The sequence below is a fragment of the Euleptes europaea genome, chromosome 4, assembly GCF_029931775.1.
Source record: "Euleptes europaea isolate rEulEur1 chromosome 4, rEulEur1.hap1, whole genome shotgun sequence".
Lineage (NCBI taxonomy): Eukaryota > Metazoa > Chordata > Lepidosauria > Squamata > Sphaerodactylidae > Euleptes > Euleptes europaea.
In genome coordinates, this window is record NC_079315.1 from 55,527,999 (window position 1) to 55,543,277 (window position 15,279).

The 15,279-nt window shown below is 39.6% G+C and overlaps 1 protein-coding gene across 1 annotated transcript in view; it reads right to left on the minus strand.

Moving 5' to 3' along the window:
- FRMD3 (FERM domain containing 3) overlaps positions 1 to 15,279 on the minus strand; it is a 151,637-nt gene that overhangs the window by 61,345 nt on the left and 75,013 nt on the right. Inside the window, exons 2-3 of the mRNA XM_056848723.1 lie at positions 7,325 to 7,429; positions 1,709 to 1,751 (exon numbers count right to left, since the gene is read on the minus strand). Of these exons, the coding sequence (XP_056704701.1) occupies positions 1,709 to 1,751; positions 7,325 to 7,429 (148 nt within the window). The remainder of the gene's footprint in view (positions 1 to 1,708; positions 1,752 to 7,324; positions 7,430 to 15,279) is intronic.

The following is a 15,279-nucleotide window of genomic DNA, read 5'->3' on the forward strand; positions in this document are numbered from 1 at the left end:
TACTTATCTTGGAGTACTGCTTCCTAGAGATATTAATATGATTATGGTAAATTTTAACAAGCTAATTGCTGATATATCTTTGGGTTTGGATAGATGCCTTTATGGGGCAAAGTAAATACACTCAAAATGAATATCATACCCATATTATTTATATTTTACATGCAATTCCTTCTATATACCTTGTAGATATATTTATAAATATTAATGCTTTGTTTCAGAAATTTATGTCTTGTTCCTTACCACCTCAGATTTCGTTAAAGACGATGCAACTTCCATTCAATGAAGAAGGATTTGGTTGCCCTGATCTTAGTTTATATCATCAGGCATACTTATTAACTTGTACTAATTACTGGAATCACTCCTTGCAGTTGGACTATCCATCTTGAGCTCTTTTCAAGCCTTCTTGTCTGGTACCACTCTCTAAGTGGAATGTCTACTTAAGGTCTACTTATGTGGATCCCATTCCTCCTGCAATTTCTGCAACTAGAGAACAATGGTGCATAATGTCACAACAATATCAAGTTGATCCATTTGCACATACTAAATAAATATTATGGGCCAATCCAGACCTAAAAATTGGGAAGAAATCTTTTTTTATGGAAGGCTTGGACTGAGAGGGGGATTTTTACATTGGACCAATTGATAGACTATGATGAGTTTTTGTCATTGTCTCAGCTGATGTCTAGATATGACATGTCAACTTCTGTTGAATGGTGATATTTAGAACTGCAACGTCTGTTGGTATGTAAACACTGCCCTGTGGAATTGTTTTGGAGTCCCCTTTGCTCCTGGAAACTCTAACTGAATCAATGCAAAAAACAAAACCTATATTATTGGCCTATAAATATTTGATGTCAATTAATAAATATGATATGCAGAGTCTCAGGACTGAATGGAGTAAGGAGCTACTCCAAAGCAATGGGATATGGCCTTAGAATTTATACCTGCTCTCTCTATGGACCTTGTGATTTATTCAGCAAAAAAATATGTTTAAGATATACTGGACAGCGACTCTTTAGCAATGGATTGAGTAAAATGTCTTACTGTTGGCACTGTAGCTCACAGGACACATCCCTTAAACGTATGGTTTGGGCATGTCCAGTCATTCGGTTTTTCTGGAAAGAAGTTATTACTCAGATCAATTTTGTATTAGAATGTTCACTGGTTTTTGAGCATATTTGTGTATTTTAAACTATCTGCCCGTCACTTGAGGGCTAACCAATGGTCAACAAAAATTGACCCTCCATGCTCCTACTACAGTTAAAAGTCTCATATTGCAGCATTGGAGAGAAAAATGCCCACCTCTAGTAAATCTGGTGGATCAATGACCTTAGAACGCTATCAATATTTCAACTCGTGGCATACAGATGACAGTTCTGATATCTGGAAACCTTTTATAGAAACTTGTGTTTAGATCTGCCACCACTGTTGTTATATTTTCATCTCTACTTTTTGTATACCTTTTTTTCTTTTTCTAGTCTATTTAGTTGCTGGATTTTGAGTTTTTTCCCCTTGTTCTTTTTTTTTCTTTTCTTTTTTTTAAGGAAATAAATTTAAAAAAACTTTTAAAAACAGGAAACTGTAACAGAAAGAGGCATATGAGCCCCATCTTTGAAGTGGAGGAGGGGATGTAGACATGCTTTACAGACAAATCAATGGAATTTTAAAATCATATCACCAACTTACAAAGTGGGCTATTAACACTTACATTTCATTTGCTTGCAGATAGACTTGTTGGGCTCAAGCCAATGCTGAAAAGGAAGGACAGAGGTCAGTAGTTCAAGTATTCAAGTACTTATAATCATAAGGTTTTCACGCTGGCTGTGATTTCCATTTTAGTTTGTTTTGTTGGCCTCAAAGGGATAGCCATACTTATGTAAGGATAAGGAAAAGAGAACAGTACCTGAATGTGAAGGACTTTGTTAATGAAATCACAGAATACACATATATTTGTGTATGTTCATAGTCTGGACAGAAGAGAAAGGAAAGTGTATGCTTTAGTCTACTATGGAGAAAAATGAAGTTTCTGTAGTGAGAAAGAAAGGTTTTTAACAGTTTCTAAGTACAGTCAGGTGAATAAAACTACATATAGAAAAGATCTTACAGCAGGCCCCACCACTAAAAACAGCAGGAAATATGTCTAGAAACTTTATTTAATAATAAGGGCGATAGCAGAGAGAGCTGGATAGGGAAAAGATGTCCTAACACTGAAGTATCACTTTTGCTTATGTTCTGTCAAATTTGCTGAGGCAACTGTATAAGTAAGTGTTCCTACAATTAACTACTATCTTGGCAGAAGAAATAGCTGCTCAGAAACAGTCCCATCTGGCCATTCCAAACATGTTAGTAGCGTTTTTTGCAGACCTGCCTAATATTCTCTTTGCCCCTGACCTTGATGGCCCAGACTAGCCTAATCTCATCAGATCCTGGAAACTAAGAAGGGTTGGCCCTGGTTAATACTTGGATGGGAGACTACCAACAAAAGCCAGGGTCACTACAAAGGCAGACAATGGCAAACCACCTCTGTTCATCTCTTGCCTTTAAAATCCTATGGGATCACCATAAGTTGGGTGCAACTTGATGGCACAGAAGAAGAGTTGGTTTTTATATGCCGATTTTCTCTACCTTTTAAGGTGAATCAAACCGGCTTACAGTCTCCTTCCCTTCCTCTCCCCACAACAGACACCTCATGAGGTAGGTGATGCTAAGAGAGCTCTAAGAGAACTGTGACTAGTCCAAGGTCATCCAGCTAGCTTCATGTGTAGGAGTGGGGAAACCAACCCGGTTCACCAGATTAGACTTTGCCGCTCATGTGGAGGAGCGGGGAAACAAACCCGGTTCTCCAAATTAGAGTCCACCGCTCTTAACCACTACACCACGCTGGAACTCACATGGTGAGGTAGGTGGGGGTTAAGTGAGTTGGAGAGAACTGTGACTAGCCCAAGGTAACCCAGCAGGCTTCATGTGGAGGATTGGGGAATCAAACCTGGTTCTCCAGATTAGAGTCCACCACTCTTAACCACTACACCATGCTGGTTTACTCACACACATCATACTCTTTAGCCCATTCCATGCTAAATCACAATATAGAAAAATTACAGAAAACAGGGAAAGGAAATATGCCCGGATTTATCACAAAATGTTAATATTTGCACAATCACAACCATGTCTCTGAGGGGACTTTGCAAGTTTCCAAATCAATGCTCTGTGCAGCACAAAGCCTATCAGCATCCCACAAAGAAAAAAATGAATGTTCCTTGTTAATGGAAATAACATGGATGCTTCAATAATTTTTAAAGAGGTCTACTTTCCAGTGTAAATCTGATTACATAAGACCTGCCACATCGATTGCAAATAAAACACAATCCAGCAAACTATATTTGTCAGGGGCATGTCCAAAATGAATGTGGGCTGAGGGCAGTTTTGGCCTGTTGTGCATACAATCTCCATCTGCTGCTTCCAGCTTCTGGCGAGACAAGCTTACAATACATTTCACTTTCCTATTAGTCCACCTGCTCTGAAAACTAGCTTTTAAGCTATTTGATATAAAGCTAGAAATCAGTGTGTCTGTGTCTGTGGATACTTCATACAAAAATGTTCCTAATTGGTTCCTATGAAGTTCCTTCTGGTGCTCATCCACACGCTATCAAACAGAACCAGTTTTTCTTCAGCTCTTTGGTCTGATACAAATTAACAACAAAATAAAATTTGTGGACAAGGCAAATTGACAACCATGTGACTGAATCTTAATATTAACAGTGCATTCCTGAGATTTCGGTGTTTGGGAACGGCAGGGAGGAGGTGCCGCTGCAGCGCCTCCTAACCTGTTTCCCCGGTGCCGAAAACTCAAAAAAAGCCTTTAAAGGCTTTTAAAATTTTAAGTGGGGCTTTTCACCCCATAGAGAAAAGCAGGCACAGCTTCACTCTTCTCGCTGCTGGCGTACCCGGGGGCAAACAGGCACAGGAGGCTGCCTAATGGCAGCTCCTCCCCCCGGAAACGCCTCCCGGGATGCCGGAACATCCCCCGGAACGCCTGTGTGGGCCTTTTTGCCAGTAGGAAGGCCCTGCCAGCGTTCTGGGGCAGAGCTGCTGCGACAGCGGTGCCCGGTGTCCAGGCCTCCACACCGGTGCTGGGGCCACTAACACCGTTGTAAGTAGCCCAGGCCTGGGGGCCCAAACGCCTTCCTGGACTCCTAAGGGCTTTTGCCCTTAAAGGTCAGGAATGCGCTGTAAAGGTACCATGTGACCAAAATCTTCATACATAGATAGGCAGATATTTCTCAGACAGCCTTGCAAAGGACAGTATTTATTTATTTAAGAAAAAAATTATGCTATCTCTCCAGGGAACCTACCTGAGGCAGCTTACAAAATAAATTATAATAAAATCATAAAAGCTGTTAGTCATAGGCGAGGTGCCACCCTGAAAAAGTCCTGTCTCTGGTTGCTACCTGCTTCACCTTTGGGGAGGGCACAGAAAGCAGGGCTTGGAAGGCAGATTGTAACTGATGGACTAGGCAATATGGAAGGAGATTGTCTTTCAAGTACTTTCAAGATTGTCTTTCAAACCATTTAGGACTTCAAAGCTAAGAACCAGCACTTTGCATTGTGCCCAAAAACAAACAGGCAGGCAGCATATGTTATATTTTGATTAATTAAGCACCACAATTCATGTTGGGAGAAAACTGAGATTAAAACTTTTAATAATAAATGTTAAAGCTGTGCAGATATCAAACTGAAGACATTTATAGGATTTCTTTTTGTTAAAGCAATGTGACCTCTCTGTCTCTCTTCTTTACTAGAATGCAACTGCACCTGCAATACTAAATCCCGTGGCCTGCTGTGTTCTGAACTATAATGAGCTTCGCTTTCTAAGCATTAATCCCTGATCAGCATTTTAATGTTCCAGAGTAGCCATTTACCAGGCCAGGTACCCTCTTGATTATTCACAATGCTGAGCAGGCCTTTTTGGTATGCTTGACTCCAAAGCAGAAAATCTCAGGGTTGAAAAGGACATTCCACATAGTTTTCAAATACCACTTTAAAAATACATGCCATTTAATAATAGTAATAGTGCCCACTTCTCTATATGTAAATATTTATCTATGTATATCTCTCTAATATCTAAAAAAAAATACTGTTAGATTATCCCTGTTATTGTGTCTATGGAAATCAAAAGGATAGCTGGTGGTAAGGAAACATTGGTTCAAAGATCTTCTTTCGACATTTCACATGACCAGAAAATCAGCATCCTAAGTTAAACCAGCTTCCACTAATCCACTAAACAGTACAGGAAAATGTCTTGAATTTGTATTGAGAAGTAAATATATAAGAAAAATCTATTAGGCAGACAAATTATAACATACCTGATCAAATCTAGACTAAGGTTTCTGAGGGCGCAAAGATTGCAGCAGCCCAAAATCCTCCCTCAGATCCTATTCTGGGGGATCATTTGACCATTAACCCTTTGTTCTACAGCATTACATATGTGTTACTTAGCACCAGACCCAAAGCAATATATCTAATAATCAACATGAATACTTAAATCCAGAGATTGGACCCATGGGCAGACAAGACATATCTTTTTACAAGCCTGAATAATACCCCAAGTTTGCAGAAAAATCTGAAATCTTAAAGAAATATATTGGGGGGGGGGGTAAAAAGCCCAAAATCATAGAACCAGCTTTCAAGCCTTGGTTTCTGTCAATAAAAGGTAGGTAGTAGTGTATAGCCCTGACCTGGATGCCCCAGGCTAGCCTGATCTCGTCAGATCTCAGAAGCTAAGCAGGGTCAGCCCTGGTTAGTATTTGGATTGGAGACCACTAAGGAAGACCAGGGTTGCTGGAAGGCACTGGCAAACACTGGCCACTCTGACAAGTGGCTAGTTTTATATCTTCTGTATGACCAGAAACCTCATATCACCAATCAAGTAGCTAGGTACTTCCTAGCTGTCACAGAAGAAAGGTAAGTGGAAAAATGGACTACTATTTTTCCACTTACCTTTCTTCTGTGATGTATTCATTGTTCATATCTTCTGCTAGAAATTAAGAAAATACTATGTGTCGGTCCTAATATTTCTATAGCATGTGATGTACATTTGTTTATTGCTCTGTCTGTGAACATGTGTTATTGACATATACTTGTTGGTTATTATACTTTTTGATATATACATACATTGTACCTTTTTGGCTTATGCTGTTTATTTGTAGTTAACCATAATATATTGCCAAGCTCATAAACTGGCAGGGGCCTGATCCAAGCTTCCTTCTTGCATCGCATTTTGAGTGTTCCAAATTGTGTAGGATACACAGCCATGTGTTTAGAGACTGGGTTGAGTCTCTAGAAACAAGAGCCTGGTTTCAGACCTTGAAATTCTTGCTGCGTCTCCACTTTATATCTGAATACCCTGGTTTTGTGCATATTATGTTGTGTGACTCTTTGTCAAGAAATTGGCATTTCACTTTTCATGTTGGAGAAACAAGCTTGTTTGATCGTCACACCAGAGATTATTGTAGTATACTGAGAGACACACACTGTACTCATTAGCTAATAGGACGTTTCCCAGTTGTGTATGGCATAGTGCCTGATTATGGGGCTCCAGCTGCTTATTTCATGCACCTCAAATCTCTACAAATCCACAAAGCTTTTATGCATGCAAGGTTCAATGTTTTGCCTCCAGCAGTTCTTTACAGCAGATCCTCGAGAACTCCTCATCGGGAAAGACTGCCCGTGTACAGCTAAAAATCCTGAATTTTTATCTCATTATTTGCTTCGTTGTAATTTTTCTACTGAGTTGAGGAACTCTTTAATTAGCCCTCTTTTATACAAGTTGAAACGCCACTCTGACAAGTGGCTAGTTTTATATCTTCTGTATGACCAGAAACCTCATATCACCAATCAAGCAGCTAGGTACTTTCTAGCTGTCATGAGGCTCTGGGAATTGACTGTCAATATTGTTGGATAATTCCCCTTTTCCTCTTTCTTTAACCTTTATGATCGTTCATTTGTGTTATTTCTTGATGTTGTGTGATCTGGTTATACAATTTGTAATAAATGCCTAATAAAGGTATTTGATTTGATTTGGCAGAGGCCTAACCACCCACTCAAGGGTACTTTTCCACGTGTCCCAGTAAATTGGTGATTGCTATTAGATGGTAAGTGAAAACTTACCCCTGGCCCTTAGGACATCACTATTTAGAGCAGCTTTACAAAGGCAATTAAGGGTCAAACAGAAAAGAAGAAATGCTTAATACTGTATGCCAGGCAAGCAGTTTTACTGAACTGCATATTAATTAAAATTAAACAGCATGAAAGTTCATATACATACCCGCTGCTTTTCAGGATCCACATAGCGAATTCCAAAGTAGTCTTTTTCCAGCAAACTGTAGTGATTGCAAACATGATCTATGAGAAACTGACCTTTGGTCTCTCTCTGAAAAGAAAAAGGATACATATAGTAAATCTATATGTTATTCTTACAGACATTCTATTTGTCCATAGTATAAGAATGGCCAGCAAATGAAATTTTACACACATCATTACAAGGGTATGGACAGGATTTTTAATAAAGCCATCTATCTGTTCCAATTTATTAATGTTTTGGTCACAGACCTTAACAATGTTCAGATTAAAACCATACACAATGTAAAACCCACAACACCCAGAGTTACATGAATAAAAATTTTAAAATGTTACAGGCAGCTACATATATACATATTTGTTACTGAATTGGATGTTATAGTTCTCCTAAAATTATTATTTCTGTGTCAGCTTTGGGGTCTAATTTTCTAATTTTCAACAAATTTCTTCCTTAGCTTAGAAGCTAACATGATATTAAAGGCCACACTAAGCGTGATCTTTGGATTAATGTCTGCCATTAAAAAACTAACTCAGCCCTCAACTGTGTCTAAAACATCTGGGATGTGCTGTGTATAGAACGAATAGAGTTATAAAATGAGCAACTAAACAAAATGTGAGGGAGATCCTCTATTAAACCTGAGGAGCAGGGGCATAGTCTTAGGTTATGAGGATTTTTTTTATATCTACCATGGGTGAATGCTGAAGGCATCGTTTGGAATCGTGCCATAGTAAATGCTCTCCTTAACCCTGGGTCCAAAAGTTCCATTAGGTAGTTTGAAAAGAACTTATTTGGTTTGAATAACATATACCATGGAGAGAACTTGGACTTTTGTATTAAGCATATATCATTATCAGTTTCTTTATCAGCAATCCATTTTTTAATATCTTTTGGGTCCCATGTGTTTAAGATTTCTAGCAAGGGCAAATTATACAATTGTAGGATGGGTATAAGGACCTTGGTTTTCCTTTGAATAGTACATATAGATGCAATACACCAATTTTGAGTTGGTCAATTTTCTCAGTTTTAGGTAGAAAAGTAAAATTCTTAAATAGGCTCTCATGGCAACTGACGGCAAGCCTGCCTCCACTCTAAGGTATGCTGCAGGTACCCCTTGGGGCAAACTCAAGATCTTCCTAATAAAGCTATTTTGGATTTTCTCCAATTCGTGCAACATTTTCGGTTTTTGCCCCCAGATCTCGATTCCATATAGCAACTGCAGTATTACTTTCCCCACAAAAGCTTTGATTGCTGGGGCAACCATACAGCCTCCTCTGGAATAGTAGAATTTTAAAATGGCACTCGTAGTTCGACGTGCTGCCAGGATAGCAGATTTACATTGCATTTGCCAATGTGGTTGGAAAATTATGCCTAAATATTTAAAAAACTGGTCCAGTTCTACTTTTTGGTTTGCTATTGTCCAACTGGGAGCAATCCTGAGGTTGCCGAAAACAACTATTTTAGTTTTGTTGTAGTTAATCTTTAGGGATTCCCTGTTGCAGTACTCAACCAGTGTTTGCAGCCTTTCCTTTAGCCCAGTTTTCGTGAGGGCCAAAATAGCCATGTCGTAGGCATATAATAAGGTTGTTATTTTCCTTCCAGCCAAAACGGGGGAGAAATGCGTTAGCGCATTCATCTTTTGTACTATATCATTAATATAACAATTGAAGAGGAGAGGGGCTAGCAGGCATATTTTATCCATCTTTCCTACAAGAAGCTCAAGGCAGTAAACGTAGTTCATCCATCCTTCATTTTAACCTTTCCTTTCCCTGACTGATAAACTCCTTTAACCAAAGATCTTGAGCAAACATAATCATTATAAAAAATACTATAACAAAATTAAACATTAAGATAAACGTATGAAATTTTACCAAGGATAAAATAAATTAAAACGCCTCACAATAATGCCTTAACGATAACACTATTGCCAACTATTTGGCAAAACATAAGTCATTAATAGATCAATATCTGCCAGCAAAAAGGATACCACTCAAGGTTCAACAGGACATTGATATTTGTTCAAAATAGGCATAATCCAAAAATCTCAACATAAAACTCACTGATCACAAAATGAAACAAGATGATCTATGTTCTCAATTGCAGCTGAAGCTCAACAGCAAAAACTACCTGAAAACTGAGTTCTAGCAAGCACTCCCTCATTTCCGGAGTTGGCAAGACATATCTGCTAGCATAAAGCTGTGGCAATGGCTAGGAGTGGTGATAAAATTTAAATGTGAGGGAAGAGTTAAACGGGAGAACTCCCAGTGCAAGGATAGAACATACACAGCTTGCACAAAACTATATACTAACATGATCAAGAGCAACCATCCTCTACCTAACTTCATGGTAGCCCATTTTCCTAACCATAGTAAGGGAAAGGCCAAGGGACCCAAGTCTATTGTCCACAGACATCTCCACAACAGTTCTAAAGGTTTCTTCCCTCAATAGATGCAGGAGACCTCCAGAGCATGGGACAATGAGAAAAGAGCCTTCAACCTCAGTTTAAACACCCTATCCAAGCCCTAGACTCCAATGAGAGCTGAGCAAACTCCATTCTAAGTGCAGTTTCTGCAGCACCACTGGGTATCCCTGCCATCTGATGGACAAAATAAAGAAGTGGATCATCTATGGACTCAGAAACTTCCTTAATCCAAATACCCCCACAAATACAACCTTAAAAGCCTCAATAGCTACAGATACAGACTGCCAACCTTTAAAATAAAAATGTAAGTGAATAAAAAATGTTAGTGAGCATTTATATTTACCCCAGCAATTTTTGTGGCTGAGAAAATATGAGTTTTTCAAGAAAGATTATAATGAAACATTACTTCCAAATATTTAAAGTGGACCGCTTTAAAGTGAATTGATGACTCAGGTCCTAAATTTGATACATTAACTTTTTGAGGAACTCATTATTTTAGATTTTCCACAATACACTAATAACCCTTCCTGATTACAATAACATTGATCTGTCTGCTGCATTTATAGCCCACAATGCTCCCAAACTGGGACCCAAAGCTGTTTACATTGTTCTCCTTTCCTCCATTTTGCCCTCACAACAATCTGTGAGGCAAATTAGGCTATGAGAGAAAGTGACTGGCCCAAGGACTCCCAGTGAGCTTTGTGGACGAGCACAGATTTGTACCTGAGTCTCCCAGATCTGTCTGACACTCTGACCGTTATTCTGCACTGGGTCTCATTATGTTGCTTTGTTATCAATGTCTCTTCTCTCTTTCTATCCACACTGCAATGCCTTAAAAATAGCATTATATCACTTCAGGTTAGGGCTGCTGATAATGTTAATTGAGTAAGGTAAAAAAGGCATACCAGTGCAATATTGTAAGGAGCCCCATGGCGCAGAGTGGTAATGCTGCAGTACTGCAGTCAAAAGCTCTGCTCACGACCTGAGTTCAATCCCGACGGAAGTTGGTTTCAGGTAGCCGGCTCAAGGTTGACTCAGCCTTCCATCCTTCAGAGGTCGGTAAAATGAGTACCCGGCTTGCTGGGGGTAAAGGGAAGATGACGGGGAAGGCACTGGCAAACCACCCCATAAGTCTGCCTAGTAAATTCGGGATGTGACATCGCCCCATAGGTCAGGAATGACCCGGTGCTTGCTCAGGGGACCTTTACCTTTTAGTGCAATATTCAAATAAATTACAGTGATGCACCTAACTTGAATGGAAGGCCCCGCTGGCCACTCCCAGGCCGCAAAAAAGGCGCCCGGGCCAGCGGCCGCGGGGGGGGGGGGGCGGCCGCGGGGCCTGCCTGTGCGCAGGAAGGTCCCGCTGGCCGCTCCCAGGCCGCAGGAAAGGCGCGCGGGCCGGCGGCGGGGGGGGGGCGGCGGCCACAGGGCCTGCCTGCACGCAAGAAGGCCCCGCTGGCTGCTCACAGACCGCAAAAAAGGCTTTTTGCAAAATATGCAATGATTCAGTCACTTAACCAGAGAAAACTCCATCAGACTACCCTAAAGAATGGACTTGACAACTAAACAATTTTATGAAGTCTTTTTTAGTAAGCACTACACCTGAAATTGCCATTTTGATTGCAAAGAGACAAACACAAGGGCAAGAATAGTCAATGAGCTTTTGGGGAGTTACTCTCTAATCCATTCATTTTATTGGATTATCAATTTTCTTGATCCCCATACACAAAGCACTTGAGTTAATTAGTATGTGATCAAAGGCTGAATGAAACAATCGGGTTTTTTTTCAAACCAACAATAATGCCCTTTTTCCAAACCAAATGCTATATTAGATATTTGAACAACAGTCTTTTGAACAGAGGATATTATTTGAGATGCAATTTTGTTTTCATTAGAAGATAAAATACAATGATTATGCAGCAGACATACAGCAATAAACACTTGAACCTACGGGAAGCAATTCTGTTTGATAGCTCCCAAATAAGTATATTCTTTTAAGAAAGTATTTGAAGGGGAAGGCAATGGCAAACCACTCCGTAAACATAGTCTGCCTAGTAAAACGTCTCTCCATAGGTCAGTAATGACCCAGTGCTTGCACAGGGGACTCCTTTTACCTTTAAGCTTTGCACTGAGCTGCACTGACCACTTACCAGGTTGACTGAGACATGTAACAATGAGTCCTAAGCAACCAAGTATCTCAGTGAGATCCATAAGAAGTAGGAGAAGAGTTGCAAACACTCTCTGTTGCCATATTTAACACAAGGAAGGTTTTTTATGAAAGCTGTCTGGAATAGCCCTGTAGGGCATGAACAACTGGTAACAGCATACAGATAATGGGGAACTGCAGGATGGGCAAAGCCACGAGTGGGTAACCATTCCCTGCACAGTCATTGCCAAACCTGACTACACGGTAGATTTTGGAGATGCCTAAGCTTTTGTGGTAATTTACGCAGGCTTCCTAAGATAACATCTAAGAACCTCTGCTCTAAACCAAAACACATTAAATGTACCATGTTAGAAAGAAAGCCTGGCCATGGAATGTTTTCCTCTTTGATTAAAAAATGTTTAAAGAGAATTTGTTAAGCTTCATTGGCTTGAGATTAATTATTCAGATTATTTGCCATCTAAAATGATTGCTTCAGCACTGACAGTATGAGCCTGTTAACCAAATGCAACTTCTTCAAAATAAATCCCTTTGGAATGAGTGAGATATACGTCCAGTTAAACATGTTTACGACCGTACTGCAAGATATTTTTGCAAAGATTTTCTATTAACATATGAAGATAGGCCACTTCAGTTTCTACATCACCAGTACATAACAATATCATTTGATAGTCTCTAACATCTGCTCCTGACCCATTTCTTATAAGATACAATTTTACACATGGGAGCAGTAGAGGAAGGCAGGTTAATTACATCGTTGAATAATCTCACTGAGTCAATTGAAAGAAGTTACCCCTAAGAGAATAATCCCAGATTTTATGGTCACCCTGCTACTGACTAAATCCTGCTTGCAACTCTGAGCTTCATCTTTTACATTTGTTCCTGTCAAATATTTTGCAAAGGAGAAAATCTTTCCATCCATTTATCTTTTCTGAGATCCCTACCACACTTATAGTTTCTGAAAGCCCAAACTGCTATCTAAGAAAATGAAGTATTGTTGCACGTGGACAGTGTGTAGATGAGAATTTTTCACAGAGGTAGAGCTGCAGAATTATTATTACCTATTATACACTAATTCATTTTTGGGGCCCTGCCATGGTCTTTGGATGATTGTGTATATGGACATCACCAGATGGCCAATATAGAAATCAAATAGATTACATAATCAGAAGCAGAAGATGAAGAAGTTCTACTCTCTCTGCCAAAACAAGAGGAGCTGACTGGGTACACACCATGAATTGTTAATATTGAAAATTAGAATAAAACTGGGGGGGAAAACCACCAAAACATTCATAGTGCCAAAATACAATCTAAACAACATTCTTAAAGAGTTTAAAGATGACATAAAGAACAGATTTGCATTACTAAATTCAAGTAAATGAGAACCAGAAGAACTATAGATTGAAACCAGAGATAGTATCAAGGAAGAGTGCACAAAGCCAAATGAAATGAAATGTCTCGATGGATGACTAAGGAAATCTTAAAATTGCTAAAGACAGATGATAAGCAAAAGTAAAAGGTGACAGAAATATAATCAAAAGTCTAAATGCAGCATTCCAGTGACTTGCATGTAGAGACAAAGAGAACTATTAGAATGACCAGTATAAAGAAATAAAAGAGAACAAAAAAGGGCAAACAAGAGATCGGTTTCACAAGATCCAAGAAATCAAAGGGAAATGTAAAGCACAATTAGGCATGGTGAAAAATCAACACAAAACTACATTAACTGAACATGACAAAATAAAGAAAAGATGGGAACAATACACTGAAGAACTATATGAAGAAATGAAAGGGTGACAGATTCCTTCCATGAAGAATCTTTTTAACAAGAACCTACAGTTTTAGAAAGTGATGTGAAAGCTGCATTGAGAGCAGTTGGGAGAAACACTAGGAGTAGATGGAATATATGGAATCTGATGTGCAAGAGGCTACTGTTAGGAGAAATAGAATGGTTTCCAATTGGCAAAGGGTCAGACAAGGATGTATTTTATCTTCCTATCTCTTCAATCTATATGAAGAACATATCATATGGAAAACTGAATTAGATTTAGGTGACGGTGTAGTGAAAATTGGTGAAAGGAACATTAACAATTTCAGATTTGCAGATGACACCACATTATTGGCAGAAAATAGTGAAACGACTACTGATCAAGGTTAAAGCAGGAAGTTCCAAAGCAGGATTACAGCTGAACATCAAAAAGACAAAAATAATGACTACTGGAGAATTACACAACTTTAAGGATGACATTGAAGACAATGAAATTGTTAAAGATTTTCTATTCCTTGGCTCCATCATCAATCAAAAGGGAGACTGCAACCAAGAAATCAGAAAGAGGCTGAGATGGTAAAGGGCAGCCATGAAGGAGCTAGAAAAGATTCTTAAGTATAAGGAAATGTTGCTGCTGACCAAGATCAAGGTAATTCATGCTATAGTATTTTATGAGTGTGAATGTTGGACAATGAAGAAAGCTGACAGGAAGAAAGCTGATTCGTTTGGAATGTTGTGTTGGAGGAGAGTTTTACAGATACTGTGGACCTCCAGAGAGACAAATAAGTGGGTTCAAATCAAGCCTGAATTATCCCTAGAAGCTAAAATGACTAAACTGAGGCTACTTTAGTCACATTCTGAAAAGACAAGAGTCACTGGAAAAGACAATAATGTTAGGAAAACCTGAAAGCAGCAGGAAAAGAGGAAGATCCAACATAAAATGGATTAACTTAGTCAAGGAAGCCACGGCCCTCAGTTTGCAAGACCTGAACAAGGCTGTTAATGTTAGGATGCTTTGCAGGTCATCAATTCATAGGGTCACCATAAGTCGAAAGCAACTTGACGACACTTAACATATGCACACATTCTTTGAACAAAGAAGTTATATAGGTTTTTGGGCATTTATCATAATACTCAGGAAAAGCTGAAAGTGCCCTCAAAGGCAGGAAAAATGCTGCTGTCATAGCCATTATACATAGCTAGGCAGGGGACCCACAAGGACTTGAGGGAGGCATTTTGTTTTCCTCTCCCCCACTATTTCCACTTTGCCTTTCCTAAATGCCCTCATAGCCTCTCCCTTTTTCCTGATTCTTTCTCTCCTTCTTTCCTACCCACCAGCCAACCTACCTTTATCTGCCCCCCGTCTTCAGCTTTCCCTCATTCTCTTACCAGACAGCATATCCCTGGAAAAACTCTGTGCACTTCCAACCACTGGGTTGGGCAGGGCCCAGTTGTGCAATGCCAACCGCCAAGCCAGGCCAGGCGAAGTTGCACAGTAGGGAACCTGCAAGGACTTTCTGGGGCACTTCACTCTGCCCTGTATTTCTTTCCCCACTCTCTCCCCAGTATTC